The following is a 23,743-nucleotide window of genomic DNA, read 5'->3' on the forward strand; positions in this document are numbered from 1 at the left end:
GACATTCATCCATCTAGGTCTAGAATAGTGGGATGAATTTATTGTACAGCTCACACACGTTCCTAAGGCTTTATATTCCAAAATGTCTCTTAACCACATAGATAGACATGCACAGCCAACCTGATCATGTTCTTACAAAGAAGAGCACGTGACACAGGTTACAGGCTCTTTTTGCACTAACATTGAACCAAACACACATGTCACTGTGTTCACAGAGACAAAGCATGCTGTGGCTTAACCCTAACCCAGGAAAAGCAAACCACCTTTAGTAAGCTTTTGTTACATATGAACACATTTACTCTGGTTATTCTCCAAAGCACATTAAGCCTTGGGGACTTTGTTCCTTTTCCAAAACGAGCAGCTCCAACTTTGAAGGCCCCAAACACCAACTGCCAATTTCCATATCTCTGCTCCATACACAGCAACCTGAATAAGGCAGCTTAACAGATATTTCTCATTATAAACCTTGTAAAAAATATTATGAACTCAGCTAATAAAATCCTAGACACATAACAAACACCTAGTCATTCTAGAGAGCCTTTCATTAGGTTTGAAGTATTAGAAATATCTACTGTATCTAAGCACAATATTTCTTTGACCTTGGCTTTCAATGATAGAAATGAATAAGAAAAGTAGAACTATTTTAAAAATCAAGGAACAAATGAAAAGAAGTACTTAAAGGCATGCAAACATTTAAACAATATTGCAAGCAGTAGAAATCTCAATGTGGCTACTTAGAGATAGTCCATTATCAAAAGAAAAAAAACACATATTGCTATTTCATCAAGAGTCTAAGGAAAGGCCTCAGCCAGGGAGCTCTTGGAGCCCTGCCCAATGGCTTGGCATGGACACTGGAAAATTCTAAATCTGGGAAGCTAAGTATAGGGATTTTTTTCTTTGTTTCCATATAAAACCATGTATGTATAAATAAAGAACCTGTGTTTGTTGCTGATGTTGCTAATGACTAGACACTTGGAAGTTTGTGTATTAGAGAAAAACCTACTATATATCTTTTAAAGTAAGAAATATTAACTAGGCTTATAGCAATAATCTTTTCTCTTTTAGGTGAAGATTATTTTCATTTTATAGGGATTTTGCCAAAGGCACACGACAGGAAAAGAAAGCCTGTGCTTCAGGTTACATGATTGATGGCAATCCTAATTAGAAGGAGGTTAAGTAAATTGCTATCACCACAATAAAAGCATAGACCAGGAAAAAGAAATGAGGGGTTCTAGTCATGGTCTCTATATAACCATTTCTACATCAACCTCCCTCCTCCCCTTAACCGTATTATTTTTTTCTTCTATCCCAAGTACTTGTGTGATGAAATTATAGACCCCCAGACCTCACCCAAGATCTCTTGAATCAGAATCTGTTTTACAAGATGTCCAGGTGGTTCATACATTCATTAAGGTTTGAGAAAAATCTCGGCTAGATCAAGTTTGTAGATGTTGATATGCACCCAGGATACTTTCAAAGGGAAGAAAGCTCAGATTCCCAGTACATTTCCCATGACTATCTGTAAGTCTCACCAGACTGAATCCTTTCTTATCTATCTATGAAACTGTGCAGAGTTGAGCTAGTTTTATATCTGATGAGACACCTTGGGAGTACCCAGTGAAACTGACCCTTAATCACTGAATCATACCATTTTTCGGTTGCTATTTGTCTTATTCTTGTTTCAGTTTTCTCTGGTACACGTTGTATCTTACATTGTTTATTTACTTTAACTTGGGTAGCTCAAGATTTTTCTTTAGACATTACTCACCCCACCCGCAGGCTACTTTCTTGTTGCCCCATGACTGTCTTGGGAAACTTTCCTTCTATATGTTCCAAAGTATATCAATAAGAGGGCTCCCTTCGCATTAATAGAGAAATTATGGATCGTATACGGACTTATCCATAATCTATTTGCTAAATTATGCCACCAACCCATGTGGCTCATACAGACATGTTCCCAGAGTTCCTGATGTGTAGAAACCAGAGCAGGAAAGATGTCCCCCTACCCCTTGGGGCTAGTGTATATCTACTACTTCATTGCCAGAGAGTTCTGGGGAAAGGGAAACTTGCCTAGCATTTTCCTTATCGGAGTTTCTAAACATTCTTAAAAGGCAACAACACTGTTTTAAAAGCGCTTTCCTGACATTAGAGCTTTTGGTTGCTTTGACTTAGAATGGTAGAGTACTTGGCCCTCCAGAGGCAATAGGTGACCAACATTTGTTGTGGTTGGTATGCCAACTTGCTATTCTTTAGGCACTCTCAGACATGAACAGAAATATCTTAGTGCTAAAGAAAACCATTCTAGTCTTTACATTCTTGTAGTGCATTTCAGAATCTTTACACTAAATTGCATTACCAAATAAAATAGGATCAAATTTTTTACTTAGTTCATAGGTGTTTTGCAGAGAGGAATATACAAACGAGAGGTGAGAAGAAATGGAGAGAGGAATACAGCTGGAGAGGTTGAGAATTAACAAGTGATGGAAGAACAATTATTATGTAGAAATAATTTCTAGGGAAAAGTAGAATGGTTTAAAGATGTCTGTCAGGGATGTTCTCCTCTACAGACTACAGTGTAACAGTGTAACAACATGTAACATGATCACAGAACCATAGGTTAGCAAACTTGACAATGTTTTAGGAACTGGATGCATGGTATAGATTTTCCTTTTATGTACATAGGGGGAGATAATATGATATTATATGACAGACATTTTCTGGTGAGAAACACATATACACACACACACAAACACACACACGTACATGCACACACACAAACACACACACACACACACACACACACACACGCACACACACACACACACACACACACACACACACACACACACACACACCCCTACTCACCCCAGATAGGGAATATGCAACAGATCAAAGTAATGACAGCACCAAGGCTGTGGGGGCCCAGCTGGGAGACCGACTCCCACATTTTACGACAGGGTACTCTTGAAGAGAGAGGAATAAGAGATATTAGATAGAAGGATAGAGGGGAAGAGAAACAGAAACACAGGATAGGCTTGGGAGGGCCTGGATCAATATCCACCAGCCCCTCCTATCTCTTCTAAAGGGCTATTTATAGGAATTCCAAGGGATGGAGCAAAAGACTTCCCCCTAGCTCAGCCAAGGGCAGACCCTTTCCAATCACCTGGTAACCATGCACATGGTCAGGCAATCCTCTGATGCAGCCCTGCTGGGTAAAGCAAGCTCAGATCTCACCAGGAAACGTTCGTGGGCCTCCACACAAGTCAAAGTTGGTGAACCATGAGTTGATATTCTGGAAACTAATGGAAATATGGGTGAGAGGTTACGACAGGGGCAGACAAAGATGACTCATAAGCCGTCATCTACATAACTGAAAAGCCCACTCCAACAGAGGTGATGACTCATGAACACGCCAGCCCTGGGGCTCTCTGAAGGTGGCTCAGCAGCCAGAAAATCTCTCCTCTGCACCCAATGCTCAGTCTCGTCCCCAACAGCTGTATATGCCTCCTAAAGTGTGTGTGTGTGTGTGTGTGTGTGTGTGTGTGTGTGTGTGTGTGTAAGGGGCAGTGAGGAAGTTTCTACTGTCCTAGACAACTGGCATTTTGTTTATTCCTAAGTCTCAGGAGCTTCTCTCCCCTCTTAGAGGGAATGTTTTGATTTGGAGGAAAATTCTATACAATATATAGGAATAAAATCATTTTATATAAGTATTTTTAGTGGTACATGGGGTACCCCATGCCTCCTACATGCCTGTTTTAATTTTTTCTATAAATGGTTTGATGGGTAATATATATCTGGCACTAGCTATGTCCTTGAAAGGGATATCTATCTATCTATCTATCTATCTATCTATCTATCTATCTATCTATCTCTGTGCACACACACACATATTCTTCAGGGGAATACATATCTTTTAAAAGTTTTGTCATACTTTTTCATACGATATACCTTAATCATATTCTTTTTCTTCTTCCATCTCTTTCCATATCCTCCCCACTTCCCTACCCACACAACTCTATATTCTTCTTCTTCTTCTTCTTCTTCTTCTTCTTCTTCTTCTTCTTCTTCTTCTTCTTCTTCTTCCTCTCTCTCTCTCTCTCTCTCTCTCTCTCTCTCTCTCTCACACACACACACACACACACACACACACACACACACACACACACACAGAGAGAGAGAGAGAGAGAGAGAGAGAGAGAGAGAGAGAGAGAGAGAGAACAAAAACCCAGTAAGACAGAAATACCAAAACAGAACACAAGGAAACAAAAGTCCCCAAAGAGTCCACGCTCTGTATGCATTTAGTGATATGGACTTGCCTGCTAGGACTGCTTTCATTGCGTCTCATAGGTTTGGATATTTTGTTTTTGCACATTAGTTCAACTCTAAAGAAGTTTTTCATTCCCTTCTTGATTGCTATCTTGATCCAGTTTTCATTTAGTAGTGAATTGCTCAGCTTCCATGAGTTTGTAGACTTTCTGCCATTTCTATTGTTGATATCCTGCTTTAATCCATGATGGTCAGATAGGATACAGGGTGTTATTTCAAGTTCTTCTTCTTCTTCTTCTTCTTTTTTTTTTTTTTACATATCATTGAGACATCCTTTGTGTGCAAATATGTGCTCAATTTTGGAGAAACTTCCACTGACTGCTGAAAGTAAGTATATTCTTTAGTCTTTGGGTGGAATGTTCTGTCAATATCTGGTAGGTCTGCTGGACTTATGGCATTATTTAACTCCAGTGTTTCCTTCTTTAGTTTTTGTCTTGATGGCCTGTCTATTGATGAGAGTGGGATAGTGAAGTAACTCATTATTATGGTGTAAGATTTAATATGCAATTTTGGCTGTAGTAGTATTTCTTTTTTGACCTTGGAAGCCTTTGTGTTTGGAGCATTAATATTTAAAATTGTGGTAACTTCTTGATGGATTTTTGCTTAAATGAGTAGGAAGTGTTTTACCATTTCTTCTGATTTTGGTTTGAAATCCGTTTTGTCAGATATTAAAACAGTTATACTTCCTTGTTTCTTGGTTTCATTTGCTTAGAATACCATTTTTCCTCCTTTACCCTCAGGTGATGTCTGTCTTTTATGGTGAGGTGTGTTTTTTGGATGCAGCAGAAAGACAGGTCTTATTTCCTAATCTAATACATTAGGCTTTTTATTATGAAGTTGAGAGCATTAATATTCAGAGTTATTAATGAGCAGTTTTTTTAATTAATTCCTGTTATTTTGCTATTGTGCTGTGGAGTCCCCACCCCTCTATAGACTAACAGTTCTGGAATTATTTATTCCTTGTGTCCTCTTGGGTGTAGTTAACCTTCAGACTGAAGTTTACTTCTAGTGACTCCTAGAGAGCTGGATCTATGAAAAGAAATTACTTAAATTTGCTTTTATCACAAAGTACTTTTCTTTCTCTGGCAATTGAGATTGGTAGTTTTTCTGGGTGTAGTAGTCAGGTAGAGATGGGCTAGAAGAAAAAGCTGAAAAAAGAGAGAAAGAACTAGAGGGATCATGGGTCTGCACCAAGAGGCTGAGCCCCTAAGGAATGATTTTGTGCTGGGAGTGGGAATTTATATCTTAATGTAGTTTTCCCATTAATTCTCACAAGGTAATGAAGTGTACACTATTGCAAAGAAATTGACAGCACTTTATAGATTACATAATTGAGGCCAAGGAGCCATCAACCTTACCCAAGACCACATAAGAAAATGGGAACAGGGCCTTGTATTCACTAGTCATTCTGCCTCCTCATGGAGGTATATGACCATCCCCCATTCCATTCACCAAATAATGGGCAGGTCCTTTCCTCAACTAGTTGTGATTCCATCTTATTTTTACTAGCATCGAATACCTGTTTTAAAATATTTTCTATAGTAGGTGGTTAAAACTTTATCTTCTGCTGGAGAATATTATTTTAAGGTGTGTTGCTTTTGTTTATGTTGCATTTGCTTAACTCTGTGAAGCTGTGTTACTGTGCCTGGCTAGAATACCTGATGGTCTAATAAAGAGGGGAAAGGCCAATAGTGAGGCAGGAGAAGGGATGGGTGGGGCTGGTAGGTAGATAGAATAAATAGAAGGAGAAATCTGGGTGATGTAAGATCTTAGAGCCAGAGAAGGAGGAGGACATCAGGGGCCAGTCACTCAGCTAGACAACCAGCAATGGAGTAAGAAAGAAAGGTATATAAAAAAAGAGAAAGGTAAAAGCCCAGAGACAAAAGACAGATGGGATAATTTAAACTTAAGAAAAGCTGGCAAGAAACAAGCCAAGCTAACACCAGGCATCATAATTAATAAGCTTCCATGTATGATTTATTTGGGAGCTGGGTGGCAGGCCCCCAAAGAGACAAAAAGTAAGAAAACAACCAGCAACATCTTCTGTCAGGAGTTCAACTACAAGAGTCAAGGCTCTGTAGATCTTACTTTGCACAGAGTTTAGAATACCCAGGAAACGTGAGTGCTTAATGGTAAGCAGCTTACTCTAGTCCTGTATAAGCTCATGTGAAGTCTGCCCAATCACCCATTTTCTATGTCAAAACATGAGAGAAAACCAGAGAGTAAGAACAACAGAGAGAGAGGGAGAGGGAGAGGGAGAGGGAGAGGGAGAGGGAGAGGGAGAGGGAGAGGGAGAGGGAGAGGGAGAGGGAGAGGGAGAGAGAGCAGTACTCTCCAGGTGATCTAGTCTTACATCATTTGGGGAAACTGTGGTGGTGCCTAACACAGTAGCTGGTTAGTATTATTAAGTAACTTTGCTGCTAGAGAAATGTGAACCTCGATAGAGGAAGTGTCTCTATGATGGTCAAGAACAAATCACACTTGGGTGGACCATAGATACCCATCTCTATTCAGTTTATCATATACCACAGGCTGGTTTGCATCTGAGAATGACCTTAAAATTCTGATCATCCTGCCTCCGTCTCCTAAATGCTGGCATGATAGACACATGCCACACTGGCTGGCTTTTCTTTTTAAAAACTTGGCATGCTAGGTATAGCGTCTAGGCAGGATCTCACACATGTTCAGCATGTGTTCTACAACTAAAATACATGGCAGGCCAGTCTCCATTTTAGAAAAACAATCAGCTGTCTCTGGAAGATTCTATATAGAAGATTTTTTTATTAATTCTATTGGAAATAAATTATCCATTATCTTGTATAAATAGCTATAGAATATTGTTTTCAAAATCATATACAAGACTCGATACTCTATACCTATTCCATGTCTTTCACAGTGTCAAAGAATGTAACAAAGACTTCAATAAAGTATTGTTTTTATTTATTCTTTTTTAATGAAAGCTAAATTTATTTACTGGCATCAAGGAAACTCCTATCAGTACAGAAATTCACTGAGTAGTCAGTATGGGAATAATTCATGAGCTTTCAAGTGTTAAAAATGAAGTTTCATTGTTAGTCTCTGTGGTGGTTTGAATAAAAAAATGGTCCCCCCATGTCCACAGGGAATGCCCTATTAGGAGATGTGGTCTTGTTGGAGTAGGTGTGGCCTGTTGGAGTAGGTGTGGCCTTGTTAGGAGAAGTGGGTCACTATCTCTTCCTGTTGCCTGTGGATCAAGATGTAGAGCTCTCAGCTCCTTCTCCAGTACTGTGTCTGCCTGCTCTTTGCCACACTTCCTACCATGATGTTAATGGACTAAACCTGTGAAACTGTAAGCCAGCCCCAATTAAGTGTTTTCCTTTATAAGAGTTACTGTGGCTCGTGGTGTCTCTTCACAGCAATAGAAACTTTATCTAAGTATCAAAGCACAAGACTACATCCATACCAAGTGCTGCCTGAATATTGATTGTCCAGTGTCACCATGGCCAGGAAAGATACCATTATTATGGATAGGAGAGCTTTGGCTTGCTAAGCTGCCTCAAAATTCATGTCCTTCAACATTTAGCTGGGTAGATAGAAGCAGTTATGGTTAAAAACAGCATTTGATTTTCATATCTCCTGAGTGCTCTTGTCATTTAAACATTCCCTTTATAATAGAGTTTCTGCATGGAAAAATAAATTAAGTTTAATTTGGCATCCTTCTTTACCTTTTCAGCCCATGTTGGTTCCTAGTAATTACTGCTTTCCCTTAATTCCAAATGTCACTCAGATACGTCTGATCATTTTCCAGTCTGGGCATTATACCCTGTGACTAAGAAAACCAGGACAAACTTAGAAATAAGTTCTCATGTGCTTCATATACTAAGGCTATTCTTTCTCATCATCACCACCATCATTTTCCTCTGAATATAATTTGACCTTTCCATAACATATTTCACACTCTGCAGCTCATTCTAACAGATTCTAGTGTCAGGCTGATATCTAGACCCACAGAGGACAATTAAACAAGGAGCTGGCGAAAGGTAAGAAGAAACAGATGGAGCATTCTCAGGTACCCTGTCAGGCTTCAGCCAAAGGCATTATCGTGAGTGTTGTCTAGAAGCAAACGGGAAGATTAAATTTCTGAGTGATGCCACGTCTCAAGACTTCTGCCTTCATCCAGGATGCTTCTTAAGACTGAAGGTGAGGGTGCTTTTCTTCAAGGCAGAGTACATGACAACGAAAGGTTTGAAAGAATGATAACTGGTGGTACTTTGAATCTGCTGAACTTCAACTTGCGATATTCTAGAAGGTTATGTCCAATCACCAAGGCCATGGCTCAGTGGGTTGGAACCTCAGCAGGTCAGTGCATATGGAAATGTAGCTGTGGGAAGTATCAGAAATGAAAGTGGAAATGCAAACCACGTGTTTGTCCAGTGTGTGCCAGAGGAAGAAAAGCCCCAGCAAAGCATTTCTGCATAGAGACTCGGGGAGGGAACACACACCTGTGTGGCAGGTAATATAGTAAACAAAGACAGCTTTTAGCCTTCCATGAGGCTTAGAGTATCTGCCTTCATCAACTTGTGAGGGTCAGCTACGGGAAGAAGGCTGGGGACAGATATTGGCCCGTGGTATATTATGTGGGTTTATCTCAATGCATGAGGTGAAACCAAATTTCACTCAAAGAGCTTCAAAGAAGTCTGGGAGGCAACACTCAGTATTTCCCAGAGATGAAAGGCAAAGAGCTGGGTTGATAACTTCAGTTGGAAAAGGGATTTAAACATTTCCCCTCCACTCCTCATTTTGTTTCATTCTTCCTTTGTACATTCTATTCTTTTATTTATATTGATCAATAGACTTGAATTTGACTACAGTGTTTTAAGAATGAGGAGAGCTAATTGATGGAATCACGTTTACAAGGGAATTAAGAGCATAGATACAGGATCCAGGCATCGATTCTGTCATCAAAAACAGGTATAATGAGTCTTATTGCATACAGAAATTTTAAAATAATTATTCTTTATTCGACAAAAGATAATTTAGGTTTTATATTGCAAAGAAGTTTGAATATAGACATTCCGAGACTTTAGTAGCACAGATTTCTTTGATATTTTGCTATTTCCTATCTGTATGTGTGTGTATGTGTTTTGAGATAAGGTTTCTTGTAGGCCAAGCTGGTCTTGAACTCACTGGGTAGCTGAGCCTGGACTTGAACTCCAGATTCCCCTGCTTCTACCTCCTGAATGCTGCAATTACATGTGTACACCACCACCACTGCATTGCTGTTTCGATTTTTTAAGGCCATTATATGCTTCGAGATGTCTGATTGTAGTCAGCAATTGATCAAAGGAAAATTAGCATCCGTTTTTAGGGTTCTTAGTTTTATTAATGAGAGAATTTAAGAATAGATTTATGTAAGTTCAATGCAAATTTTATTAGTGTTTAAAAGAAAGAACTCAGGTTAGACAGGATGCTTGGAAGAGGGAGTCGAAGAAAGGACAAACCATGCTATTCAAGATGGCATCAGGGTCGGTCACATGGTGGTGGTAATGGTGGTGGGGGCTTTAAAGAAGAGGTAAAGACACCCAAAATGTCAGGGAGTGGGGAGCCTAAAGTGTTAAGAAAAGTATCCTTAGAAAAGAGATAAAAGAAAAGGAAGTTACACAACTATGAGTTGGTTGGAAAAATGGGCAGATTTACAAACCTACAAGCCTATGGGCCATAAGCTTCTGCACTCATGTTACCACTTATGGGTCTTGATTGGGTTCCTTTTCTCAGCCAGTTAAAGAATTAAAAGGCAGGAAAAGGTTGGGGAAATTCTCTAACATAGCAGACAGGTGCAGACAGAACCAGCTGGTGAAGAAAGAATTTCATTAGGAATGAGGAAATGTGCCAACACACATGACAAACACACAGAGACCAAGATAGCCAGCTTTTCAGAGGGGTGTAGCACGAATCTTAAAAGTCTTATTAATAAAATCAAACCTGAAGCCAGGTATTGGGGTGAACACTGGAAGATCAGAGAAGCAGAACAAGCCACAGCTTCCTCGCCTCACCAATTCCTCAGCTGATGCTGTTTCCTCAGACTGGAAGTCTCTGAGTCCTTATCCAAATGGATCTCAGCTGAACTGCTTCTCGAAAGCTTAACCAGGCTCTAGTTCCTGGACCTCATGCTTTATATACCTTTCTGCTTCTTGCCATCACTTCCTGGGATTAAAGGGCGCGTGTCACCATGCCTGGCTGTTTCCAGTGTGGCTCTGAACTCAAAGAAATCCAGACAGATCTCTGCCTCCAGAATGCTAGAATTAAAGGTGTGTGTGCCACCATTTTCTGGTCTCTATGTCTATCTAGTGGCTGTTCTGTCCTCTGACCCCAGATAAGCTTATTAGGGTGCACAATATATTGGGGAACACAATATCACCACAGAGGGTTTTTTTCAGGGAGCCCCAAATCCAGCCTCTCCTTGAGTGATGGGTCTTTCTTCCCCAGGTAAGGGCTGGTTAATTTGAACCAAGACAAGATGGCTGATTGGCCCACAACTGTTGTGTAAACATGTCTTGATCGGTAGTGAACCAGTCAGGCAGGCCCATCTGTAGGAGAGCCATACTGGAGGAAGAAAAAAAGTCCCCCCGGCCTTTGTTTTTAGGCTGCAAGGCTTTTGTTTTAGGTCTGGAGGCTGACGAAGAAGCCGGCTTGGAAAAGAGGAAGGCAGCCATTTTGGAAGTCGACCATCTTCATGACCTACTTATGGCATCTCTCCCTCCCTGTTTGTCTGCCTATCAGGGACTCTGTCTAACTCCCAGTCCCTCACTAGGGGCAGGGATTCTGTGGGGGAAACACAGTATCTCATTAAAGAACTAGTTATTCTTTAGTTATTTAACTGGCACTTTAGCATTGCTTAAAAGGAACCTGTCTTCTCAAGGGTGGTCCCTTAGTCAAAGTGATTGACTCAGCCCACCTGCAATATGAAGTCTTCACCCAGGCCAGAGATCCTATTCCTTTGGCCAGGAGTCGTTGTTTTTTTGTTTTTGGTTTTCCTAGCCCATCTCAGCTGAGTTCTACACAAGAGGGAAGGGATTGACGAGGAAGAAAAGAATAGGTTGCCCAGCTGAGTCCACTCCCTTAAGGGACTTTCTTACCTACGGAGTTTTACTTCGTTTTCTTTTGGTCACTTATGACTTTGGGAAGTTTTAAAGACAATGTATTCGTTAGCCTTTGTTTTTTTTAAAGGTGTCATTGCCAGTAAAGAAAGGGAAGAAAGAAAATGGGCTTTGGGTAAGCAGTAGAAATACTTGTCCCCGGAGGAAAGACCGTGTCTTAGCCAGGTGATATTTCACCGTTGTTTGTAATGCGAGCAAAGGAAATGACATCAGCCAGCTTGGGAATTTCAGTGCATTTCTGTGACAAGGTCAGCAGAGAAGGTGGAACCCATTGAGTCCAGCAGACCAGTGAGTGACTTAACAGTGCTGTGAGAGATGGAAGGAAGTGACATGCTGACCGCCTAGCACAGAAAGGAGCGATGAGAACCAAGGCCTAAATTAAAGCTGAATAGCCATGGGATTTGATGTCACAACACTCTGAAAGCCAGATACAGGAGGGGGGTTAAATTCACTCAAGGCTGTGGGTATTGGGAGCAGCGAGTACAGAGCTAGAAAAATCTCAGAGGAAGGGAAATCGTTTTTTGGCAGGGATGCGCAGAGGAAGGCCTAGAGGAGGTAATAGAAATTTTATTCAGACTTTGAAATGCAGGCCAGAATCTTCCGGGAGGAGAAGGAATGCTGAGCAATGGAATGTCAACGGAGACAGAACCAGATGTGGGAACAGATAAGGCGCACTGGGAGCCTCCATAAACCACTTTGATTGAGCCAGAAGGCTAATACAGGGCCGTAATGGAACGGGATGTTGAAAGGCCCTGTCTGATAATGCCTGCATTCCTCAGCTCTGATTCTAAGCCATAGTTTCAGGCACTGAGGATCTGCTGGAGGTTATTGTGCAAGAGGGTGATATTATTAATGTATTCTGGATGTTTGGTGTAGGGATGAGAAGGGACAGTGACCAGAAGAAGGAATGCTGGTTTCTTCTGGGCAGCTGGTTCAATAAAGCCTGAAATCAGGGCCCCCAAGAAGCATTTTCCAAAGCCTGTTGGTACATTGTGCTTGAGGCTGCTAAACCCTCCAGACTTTCACTCCGAGTGGGTATTTCCTAAGTGTTGTCTCACCTCCAACCCATTAAACCCATTTCCCTTCCTCTCTCTCCCTCACTTCCTCCTCCTTTTTTTTTCTTTCCTCCCCCTCCATCCCTCTCTGTTTCTCACTTTCTGTCTTTGTTAACTAGGTCGTTCGCGGATACTTATTATCTACTACTTACCTTCTGGATACTGTCCGAGTTACCAAACGTTGAGAGAACCGGGTTCTGTTCTCCTGAGAAAAGTAAGCAATAAAGGAAGCGAGAGGCTTCAGGGGTGTGCAAAGTACTACTCTATTATGTCAGAGAAGCTGACGCTGAGGCCAGCATGGAGAAACGATGGGGAAGCCATCAGAGGAGGGATGCTGTGCCATCGTGGGAAGATGGGCTCTGTCCTCAGGAGCCGCTGCTACCAGGTAGTTTCGGGAAATGAGTGATAGGTCTTCCGTTCAGGAGTGAGGGGCCAGGAAGTTGGAGGAGTTTCCAGGACTTTGGGTGTCATGCTTAAGAGTTTAGGCGTCATTCCAAGCATGCTGGAGGCTGTTGGGGGAATTTAGCCTTGGACGGTGGCGTCAGATTTATTTTTTAATTTTTATTTATTTATTTATTTATTTATTTTCCTTTTTAGAGTCTGCGGCAATTGAGTCAGGGTGCTACTCATGGTTCAACCACTGGGTGGCTCTGCGCCCTTGGGCAAGCTACCTAACCTCTCTGAGCCTCAGTTTCTTCTCAAAATAGAACACAAACGCTTACCTTCTTCATAGACAATGTTCTTGAAATGCCGAATCGTTTGCAACGTTCCTCGTCTGGTTCTCGCTACACAGAAGCCCTTCAACACTGATCTAGCCCTCTGTGTCCCTCTTGCTACAGTCACCGCCCCTATGGGGGACACCCCTCTATTGTAAACACCATTCACCTCGGGGTGGAAGGCAAGCTGGAGAGAAGACGAAACCGGAGGAAGAGAAGGCCAGCTAAGACACCTCTGGAGTCATGTACGGGAAAGATTCGATTTCCTGGTCAGTGACCGGCTGTGTCATTGGATGGAGTTAAAAAAAAAAAAACAACAAAAAGTTTGTGGGATAAATTGAAAAGGAAGAGTGAGTAGACGCGGGTGACCGAGCAGATGAAAGAAGCCAGGGAGTGAGCAAAAACCGCCTGCCCGGCTTCAAGCTTGGGGGCCTGGGAGAGCTCCAGTGTCGTGGACATGAGAGAAGCCTTTCACACGGGGCTCAGTTCCTCAGGCCACCGTTCTCCTGACATCCTTGGATGATGTCGGTGCCATTTCAGTTTCGTTCAGTGGCTCAGTGGCCGCTCTGTGGTTGCGTGTCACTTTGTCTTTTCCCACCGTGTTTTGATCTAGTCACGGCGAAACCATGTTTAAATTCAGAACAGCAGAAGGGTTGGAGTCTTGCACCCACTTACGGCTGGGTTTGCGCCACCTCTGCTTGGTGGACGCCCCTAACCCTTCTCGGTTTCTAGATCATGTAGATGTCCCAGGATAGACTTTAGATTCTGCGGCCTTGTTTAAATGCCTTAAGAGAACACCACACCTTCACCGTTCATAGTGTTTGGCACAGAATATTTGTTATGATTAATGGCTGTCACATGATCATCATTTTTACTTCTGTATAAAATATGGAATCACATGTGCATTCTACCTTAGGTCTCATGCTATTAGAATAAAAAATATGGCTCAGGATTTGGCTTTTTCTTTGTGTGTGTATGTGTATGACATGCACGGTGCATATGTGCCTACGTATGGGGGGTACACGTATGTGGAGGGCAGAGGAGGACATTGGGTGTCTTGCTCTGTCATTCTTCACTTTATCGCCTTTGGACATGGTCTCTCATTGTCCTTGGAGCAAGGCTGGCAGCTGCCTCCTGCCTCTCTCCCAAGTCCTGGGGCTACAGGGCTGTAATCAAGCTTGCTTTTTTTTTTTTTTTCACTTGGGCGCTAGGATCTAAATTCAGATTCTCATGCTCATGTAGCTAGATCTTACCCATCAGGTCATCTCTGCAAACCCTACCTGTGGTTTTTCTGCTCCTGGAAAATGTTACCTCTACTCTGATTCTGGGGACAGTTAAAGAATCTCAAAGCATGACTCAAGATGTTCTGTCCACCAGAGCCTGGCTTTGGAACAAGTAACAGTATATGGGACTCATGACACATTTCTCTGTTTTTTTTTTTTTCTTCTGTTGGTTTGTTTGTTTATTTTTTTGTTTTCTCTTTCCTTCTTTCTATTTGAGTTGGATGTTTTATTTACTTACTAATTTAGACAAGATCTCTCTACATAGCCCTGGCTGTCCTGGAACTCACTATGTAGACCAGGATGGCCTCAAAAAACTCCCAGAGATCTGCCTGCTTTTGCCACCTGAGTGCAAGCTGATGAAAAAGGAGCTTTGAAATTGTCCTAGGATGAGGTTAGCCAGGTTGAAGGCTCTGTCAATATCTTGAATGATTGTTTCAGGAGAGACATTTTGAGGGTGTATTGGTGGGTTGAAGCCAAGACTTACCAACTACTAAGTGCATCCCAAATCACAAAAAAGAATTAAAAACATTGTTTATTAATTTTTTCTTTCATTTATTTTACATACCAACCACAGTTTCCCTTCCAGCCTCTCTTCCGATTCCCTCCCCTCACCTCCCTCCTACCCATCCTCCCCATCGATTCCTTCTCCATCTCCATTCAGAAAGGGGCAGACCTCCTCAACACAGCATGGTACATCAAGTTGAAGCAGGACCAAGCTGCCCCCACACTGCATCAAGGCTGGGTGAGGCATCCCAGCATGGGGAATAGGTTCCAAAAAGCCAGCTCAAGAGCCAGGGACAGGTCCTGATCCTACTGCTAGGAGCCTTACAAACAGACCAAGCTACGTGACTGTCACACACATGCAGAGGGTCTAGGTCAGTCCCATGCAGGCTCCGTAGCTGTTAGTCCAGAGTTCATGAGCTCCCACAAGCTCAGGTCAGCTGTGTCTGTGGGTTCCCCTGTCATGACTTTTAGCCCCCTGGCTTGTACAATCCCTCCTTTCTTCAACAGGACTCCCAGAGCTCAGTCCAGTGCTTGGCTGTGGATCTCTGCATCTGCTTCCATCAGTTATTGGAGGAAAACTCTCTGGTGACAATTAGGGTAGTCACAAATCTGATTACAGTAGATGGCCAGTTCAGGCACCCTCTCCACTGTTGCTAGGAGTCTTAGCTGGGGTCATCCTTGTGGATTCCTGGGAGTTTCCCTGGCACCAGGTTTCTCCCTAACCCCAAAATGATAACCCCCCATCAAGCTATCTCTTTCATTATTCCCCCTGTCTGTCCTGCCCCCAACCCTCCTAATCATATCCTTAATGCTCCCATTCCTGCATATCTCCCTCCCTCCCACTGCCCCCAGTTTATCCAGAAGATCTCTTCTATTTCCCCCTCCCAGGGACATCCATTCATCTCTCTTTGGGCCCTCCTTATTACCTAGCTTTTCTAGGGCCGTGGATTGTAGCTTGGTTATCTTTTACTTTACAGCTAATATCCACTTATGAGTGAGTACATACCGTGTTTGTCTTTCTGGGTCTAGGTTACCTCACTCAGGATGATTTTTTTCTAGTTCCATCCATTTGCCTGCAAATTTCATGATTTTTTTTTCATCTGAGTAATACTCCATTGTGTAAATGTACCACATTTTCTTTATCCATTCTTCAGCTGATGGGCATCTAGGTTGTTTCCAGGTCCAAGAAAGAATTTTAAAAAACATCTTATATAAAACAAAGAAAAACGTTTTCTTTTCAACCAAATGATACACCCTGAGAAATTTTGCGATGCTCTCCATCAGCACAGGGCCTACGTAGATAGTCTGCACAGTTGCTCTTGACCTCTGGGGAGACAGTGGCCCTGAACCAGAGGACGCAGGGCAAAGCCTGCTGGTGGCCCCGCGATGGCTCTCCCAGTCCCAGCCTCAGTTGTTCTGAAGTCCTGTCACAGCTACCACCAACTGAGTCGGAATTAGTATGGACCTGAGGTCCAACTTCAACAGACAGAAGCTTCACCAATGCCTTTAGCGGACAGTCTCCTAGTCTGCGTGTGTGCTCTGGTGCGCACGCCACAGACACAGCGACGTAAGGGATGGGGAATGGGATGTTTCTGTGGGAAAAAGCAGCCTTTCGGGTTCTCAGCATTTTACCCGGCTGCTTTTCTACTTTTTCAGAAACGATTGAGGCTATTAAAAATCTATTCCCAGTGATTAAAAAAAAATGTTAGGGACTCAAGGGCTCTTTCCCACTTGCTCCCTGTCTGGCAGCAAATACCTAAATGCCCAGTTTTCTCTTTTTTTAAAAAATTTTCTCTACCAGTATCAAAACAATCCTGCACATATTTGTGGGGAAATAAATCTCTGCCCTTCATTCTGCGGAGGGGATATAGTTAAGACAGGGAGCTCTCTGTGCTAGCGTGTTTCTCTAGAGTTTGGCTTTTCGGCTGCTTTAAGAGTCTGGCTCCCTGGTAAGGGGGCTGGTCTATCCTAGGTGTGGGAGGAGGGAGGGGTAAAAGCTGGCCTGGGAGTTCCTTTTAGATCAGACAAAAAAGAAACCAGGAAGTAAGGAGGAATTATTACAGTCTGTCCAGCTCAGGATGTTAAAGGCGATAACCTGCACGGCCTGGTTATTCATTAGCAAAAAGGAAAGCTCGGGGGAGAGCAGGGCCAGTGCAGCTGTTGGCTGGAAGCAGGGTGAGAGCCGCTGGAGCAGGCCAGGTCGGGAGCTTTTGCCCGGAGTTAGTATCAGTCTCTTACTAACTTTTTCTTGGGACAGAGGGAGCGGTGGCTGTTCTTTGTTCTCAGATGGCTGCTTAAATAAACCCCCCATTTATTTTATTTATCTTTGGTGCCTAAGCAGTCAGGAAGAAATACCTTCCCACTGGACCTCCTGTTCAGTCCCCGCTTGATTTTGCCCCAGGGCAGCAGCTACAAACAGAAAGCCAGCTGTGAGTCTGTCTTGGCCAAGCCCAGATCTGCCGGAGAGATTCGAAGCGGGACTCTAGCCCCTCTGCACAGTATGGTGAGTTGGAGCTGATCTGGAAGCTGCTTGGTGGAGGAAGACAGTGGATCTGTACAGCCTGTGGGGAGAGGGACAACCTCTCCCCTACTCCCAGCCAGGGCACCATGGGCAGCGTCTGTGTGAGACTCTGGGCATACATGCAGCCTCTTCTCCCCTGCTGGTCCCAAGAGGCCGACAAGTCAGTGGTGATTGAGAATCCGGGGGCCTGCTGTCCCCCAGAGGCTCCGAGGTCACAGGAGCCGGAGAGAAGCCCTGGCCACTACTTTGTGGCTCTGTTTGATTACCAAGCACGTACTGCAGAGGACCTGAGCTTCCGTGCAGGCGACAAACTCCAAGTCTTGGACACTTCGCATGAGGGCTGGTGGTTGGCCAGACATTTGGAGAAGAAGGGAACCGGCTTGGGTCAGCAGCTGCAGGGCTACATTCCTTCCAATTACGTGGCAGAGGACCGGAGTCTCCAGGCAGAGCCGTGAGTAGCACAGACCACATTTTGTTTCTCGAATCACTGGGGGCTGGATACTGAGCCCTACCTTCTACTTACCCACTGCCCTTCACCCGCAGATGGGCTCAGTGTGTGGGAGCACTGGTCAGAAGCCACTAATTGAAACATGCTTTTTTTTTTTTCTAGAAAAGTGAGAGAGAACCGGGCAGGTGATCACTGTTCAAATGACTTTGATTACAGTGTGCACACCTCCGGTCCATTTAATACTCTCCCTCTGCCTCACTTTACATAGAACTGTATTTTCATTTATGGGGAACCATAGTCTCCCCTAAACCTGCTGTTAAATCTAAAATTTGAGGCTTTTTGTTTGGTGTTAACTTTCCAAGCATTCCTGACTCATGCTACAGACCTTCCAGCTAACCGCAGCCATTTCCAATCTGGAGCGCTCATACGTGGGCTGATTTACACAGTCCAGGACACACCTACACAGTATTAGTTCTTCTGGTGAAATCGTAACAGGGAGAACTCTCTTGGAATTCCTGGATCCTGAGGTGCACTATTCATATTATGATAGCTCCTGGTTGTTAGGATTAAAAACTAGCCAGGTATATATCGACAGCAGATTTTAAAAAGAAAAGTCATGGAAATATTTCTTCAGAACTATTTCATCCTGGAGAAACTACTTAATCGGGGGGCCTGATGATGAGCAGACCTAGTTCCAGTTACCTGTCTCTGATTGCGGTGGTTAAACAATTATCTACCCTTGTAAAGATGGATTACAACAGGTTGTTGAATAAGCCTGACTACCACCATTTATGGTCTGAATCTGAAATATCCCTCATAGGCTCCGGTTTTGAGTCTTTTTCTCCAGCAGGTGGCGCTGCTATTGAAGTCGGTGGAAGCTTTCAGAGGTTGTGCCTAGGTGATGGAAGTCCATCATCAGGGACATGCCTTTGAAGGGTGTACCCAGCCTTTACTCTCCATCTGACTCTGTGTTTACTGCTCCACCGTAATATGACTTGTCAGTCACATGTTCTTTCCACACTGAACTTAGTCACTGTACCTGCTTTCCCATGATAGATGAAAACATTCAGAAGCCATGAGCCAAAATAAATATTTCCAGAGGTAAAGAGAGAGAGAGAGAGAGAGAGAGAGAGAGAGAGAGAGAGAGAGAGAGAGAGAGAGAGAGAGAGAGAATTCACCCTAGTATTTGAATAATCGCTACGGTTTGTAATGGCATGAAAGAGGACAAATTTATGAGTTTATTCATCCATTCAAACAGCAGGCATAGTTGTGGGTGTGCTAGTGCCGTTTGATTAGGAAGTGGATAAAGTGTAATCTTGACAATGGATTTATAGGACCTGGGGGATTAGAAAGCAAGTTGAGGAGATTCAATGTTGGCGATGAGTTCCAATGAAATCTAATTCAGGGAACGGGTTCATTGTAAAGAAGGGTTCCTTACACGGGAGATGACTGGGAATCCTCTCATATTCTTATCTAGGGATTTTCTTTCTGATTGCTTGCTTTTATTATTATTTTAATGTGATCTTTGTTAATTCTTTAGAATTACATATTGTTTAATTTGATCATTTTTGCTCCCTTTCCTCCATAGTTTTTTTTCTTTGTGAGCTGCACATCTCTTACTGTCTCAGGAAACAGTATGACAAGGACAGCCATGGGCCACTGCCACTGATTTACAAACTTAGTATTTTCAAAGGAAGGACAGTTTGGTGACTTTTGAGATTTTTTTCCCAACATCAAGAACCTTTAAAATTAAGAAGGCTATAATTTATGCTTAACTAGATATTAACTGACTTAGACTTTGGGTGGGCAGAATTGATAAGTTATCAATGAGAAGATGCCCTAGCTGGTGCAACTCAGGAGCCTGAGGCAGGAGGATTGCTACATGTTTGAGGCCAGTCTGAGTTACACAGCCAATACAAGGCCAGCCTAAGAACCTTGCTTCAAGAAAAATAAAAAAAGAAAGACCTGAATAAACCCTTATTTTCTGTGATCTAGAGCTTCCTAGATTTTCTCTCACCTAATTTCTCATGAAAGTGAGTAATATCTGAGGCACTCCTAAACAGAAAAAAAATGTATGTTTTTCTCATCCACCAAATGCTTGGTTACATGTGTTTCTTACTACTTGGTTTCTGCGTCAAACATTATGCATATTTTATATTCAGTGTAACATCATCAGAACAAACACTTCAATGTTAATATTTAGTGCCTTGAATTTGTGGTATACTAGTGTTTAAATATATCTGACTCATTGCAGTTTAGGGACTCTGATTTCTCCTTAAGGTCTCTGGGGTTGCCTAGACTCTTTTATTTCATGACTATGTGTGAATGAAAACTCTTAACCTTTTTTTCATGTGTTACATTAGCTACATTTATTCTTATACAAATGCTGCTGGCTAGCGTACTGAAAGAAGATGAGCTATCCCAAGGTGAATATACCCTGGTTAAAAGGCTGGACAGTGTCTGGACTAATTTAGAGTATCTGCCTATGAATACAAAACAAAGCAGCTAAAGTATTGTGGTCATATTTCACTTCACAGGGATGGTCTGTAGTCAAGAACACTCTCTTTTACTTTCCACCTAACTCCAGACTTTTCCTCTTGGAGTTGGTGGTCAACTGTGCTACCATCATTGCCAACTCAGGTCTCCATAGTGTGCTTCCCTATACCCTCGTCAGTAGAAAGAGGATGTCTGCCTTTGCCAGGACAGGATACTTGTTTCTTTCTAGGCACACAGAGAAGAGTCACCTAGACACCTGGTTTCTTGCCACCACTTGGCTGAATTCCACAGGTTGCCAAAAGTCCTTCCATCCCACCACCAGAAGTGATTTTAACTTCCCAGTTTTCAGAGTGAGGATGTTTTAGAGACTCATACAGTGCTTTATTATCAAAGGAATCATAGACAAATTTAAATATTTTCATTGAGATTTTTCAGTCCATAATCCAGTTTTCCTTTTGAACACTGTAAAAATTACTGTGGTTAATTGAGTTAAGTAAGTAGAACTGAATAGAGACTGTTGCCCGCATTCATTGAAGGGACAAGAGTAGGCAATGGGAAGCCAATGAAAGAGGAGTCATCTAATTTCTAATTATTTAGTTCAACATATAGTAGTGCTTATCTGTTTATGTCTTTATCTTGACTTACATTAGTAGGGAAACAATGTAAGTACTTCTACAGTTATTACTACAAGGGCAAATCCATAGAAGGTTTTAGTTTATTGAAATCTACCCTCAACTTCTTTGATACCTGGAAGTAGAGATCTTACAAGAACCACACTATGGTTAAAATGAACCGCTGTCCTAATAGATTATTACTACCCTTGGGCATGCTCTAAGTTCCCTGAGTATCTTACATTGACAATTACCCAGTTCTTAAAGAATTCTGTTTCTGTGAAGAACCCTTATGCTCAGATTATCTTCAATTTGAATTCATTCCTAGATCCTCTTCTAGCTGAGTGCTTTTCTTCAACACTTTCAATCCAGAATCCACCAAAAACTTTATGCTTAAGGTCTTGTTACTCAGAGCTCCTTTAGAGAATATTATTTGGTGTTTTTAAAGACAGCTAATATACTGGTTATGATGTACTAAAGGCTTGGTCCCCAGGTGGGGACAACTAGAAGGTCCTTAGGTCACTGGGACTGTGTCCTCCAAGACTGTGGGACCTCACTCTCCCCCTCTCTTTGCTCTCTCAGGTGAGCGTTTTTTTTTCTACTATGCCTCCACTTGTACTGTTTTGTTATATCTGAAGTCCACAGCGCTGGGGTCAACTTGGTCTTGGTCTGGAGTCTACAAAACTATGACCTGAACAACATGTTTTCTTTTCCGGTCTGCATGTTGTGTGCATGTTGTGTGCAAGTCTACATTTGCATGTGGGGGCCAGAGGACAACTTCCCTGTTCCTCAGCTACTGTACACTTTGTATGTAAGTCAGATCTTTCACTGATTTGGAATTCAGCAAATAGGCTAGGCTAGTTGTCCGCTAAGTGCCAGGGAGCTGCCTGCTCTGCCTCCCAAGAGCTCAGGTTACAGTGCATGCTACCATTTTTCACAAAGGTTCTGGGGATGCAACTCAGATCTTCATGCTTACAAGGCCCCGGGTCCCATCGGCGCTGCCAACAACAAAGTCAACAGCAACAAAACAGAAACATCAAATCCTCACAGTAACTTCTGTGTCATTTTTTAAAATTAAAACCTATCCTTTTGTCTCACATTTGTGTGTGTGTTCTTACTTAAGATTCAACTGCTATGTTCTGTGACCATCCACTGCATTAGGAGAAGGACTCAGCAAAGTTAGGAGAATCGGGATTTGCTTTGTTAGGTATATAACTTGGCTTTATGTTCTTAAGTGTCTCAGCACTTATGAGGCCAACTACAAAGGGCATGAAGTTTCTCTCTGCCCCCTAAGTTTGATGGTAGCTTACTTTAGTGCATAGGAGTGCTAGGGAAGCACCTGTACAGGAAAGTCCTGAATGTCTTGTGATCACCTGGACAAAAAGCAAAACATTGTGTGGGAAACTTTGCCCTCTCCTCTACTTCCCTCCTTCTTAAAGGTGGATTCTTCCTTCCCTCCCTCCCTCCCTCCCTCTCTCCCTTCCTCCCTCCCTCCCTCCCTCTTAAAGGTAGATTCTTCCCTCCCTCCTTCCCTCCCTCCTTCTTAAAGGTAGATTCTTCCCTCCCTCTCTCCCTTTTTCTTCTTCCTCCTTACCTTTCTTTTGTTGTCTAAATACTATTTTAGAGTCTACCTTGAAAAAGACAGCAAGAATCAGTGTCTGTAGCTTTCTAATATTTATTAATTCATTTTTAACGTGTATGAGTGTTTTGCCTGCATTGTATGCAAGTGCACCATGAGCATGCCTGGTGTCTTTGTAGGTCAGAAGAGGGCATTGGATCCTCTGGAGCTGGAGTTGCAGAGGGTTGTGAGCTGCTATGTGGGTGCTGGGGATGGAACCCTGGCCCTCTGGAAGAGCAGTGAGTGCTCTTAACTCAGAGTCATCTCTCCAGCCCCAGTACTTGTAATTTTTGATTATTGGTAATCGATGCTTACAGGATAAAAATATCAGAATGTTTTGAAGTATGAAAATAATGGAACTTTTTCCTGTCCTTTTAGAATATACGTTTCTACTTGCAATCTTTTTAAAGTGTTAAATGAGAGTTCTTTTAAAATATTATATAATCTAAGGCCATTGCCATTGTCTGGCTTGAAGATAGTAGCCTGGGGAAATAAAATGGATATTTTCAGAAATAGTCTCATTCTGTCATTTTAGAACAGAGTGAAGCTTTACTGTTTGATGAATCAAATATTATTGAATTTAATAATTATCAATAGAAAATGCACTCAGTGATGTCAGTCATTTTTTAACCTAGGTGTCAGTCATTTTCTCAGCTGGGATATGAAGCCAACTTTTGAAAATTACGTTAGTTGAAGATAAGCAATGTAGTTTCAAAATAAAAAGTTCATTAATAAATGAATGAAGAAAGAGACTTCAAAATGTTTGTAAACCATGCTGGCATAATAGACTTCACCTCTACTGAGTAGTCAAGTCATTAGAAAATCCCCATGGGCAGCCAGGCAATCATACTATCATTTTTCATGTGGGCGATTTCTTTCCCTTTGTGCTTACTCTCAAGGAATATTGAATGTATGTGTGTTGAGATGAAAATAATGGATGTGTAGTTCTTCCCCAAGATAAAGCATATTTAAATATTATAATTCCAGAAATCAACTAAAAGGGGGTTTATATCCACAAAATTTGAATAC

The 23,743-nt window shown here is 42.3% G+C and overlaps 1 protein-coding gene across 2 annotated transcripts in view; it reads left to right on the forward strand.

Moving 5' to 3' along the window:
- Nucleotides 1–17,006: 17,006 nt before the first annotated feature.
- Frk (fyn related Src family tyrosine kinase) overlaps nt 17,007–23,743 on the forward strand; it is a 101,005-nt gene continuing 94,268 nt past the window's right edge. The window contains exons 1-2 of one of the 2 annotated variants that reach the window (XM_052751368.1): nt 17,007–17,239; nt 17,362–17,992. In XM_052751368.1, the coding sequence (XP_052607328.1) occupies nt 17,628–17,992 (365 nt within the window). In that variant the 5' untranslated portion in view covers nt 17,007–17,239; nt 17,362–17,627. Of the gene's footprint in view, nt 17,993–23,743 lie in introns of both variants that reach the window. The other variant, XM_052751367.1, reaches the window with a different exon arrangement.

Source organism: Peromyscus californicus, unplaced genomic scaffold (genome assembly GCF_007827085.1).
Source record: "Peromyscus californicus insignis strain IS unplaced genomic scaffold, ASM782708v3 Scaffold_22__1_contigs__length_63687245, whole genome shotgun sequence".
Taxonomy (NCBI): Eukaryota; Metazoa; Chordata; class Mammalia; order Rodentia; family Cricetidae; genus Peromyscus; species Peromyscus californicus.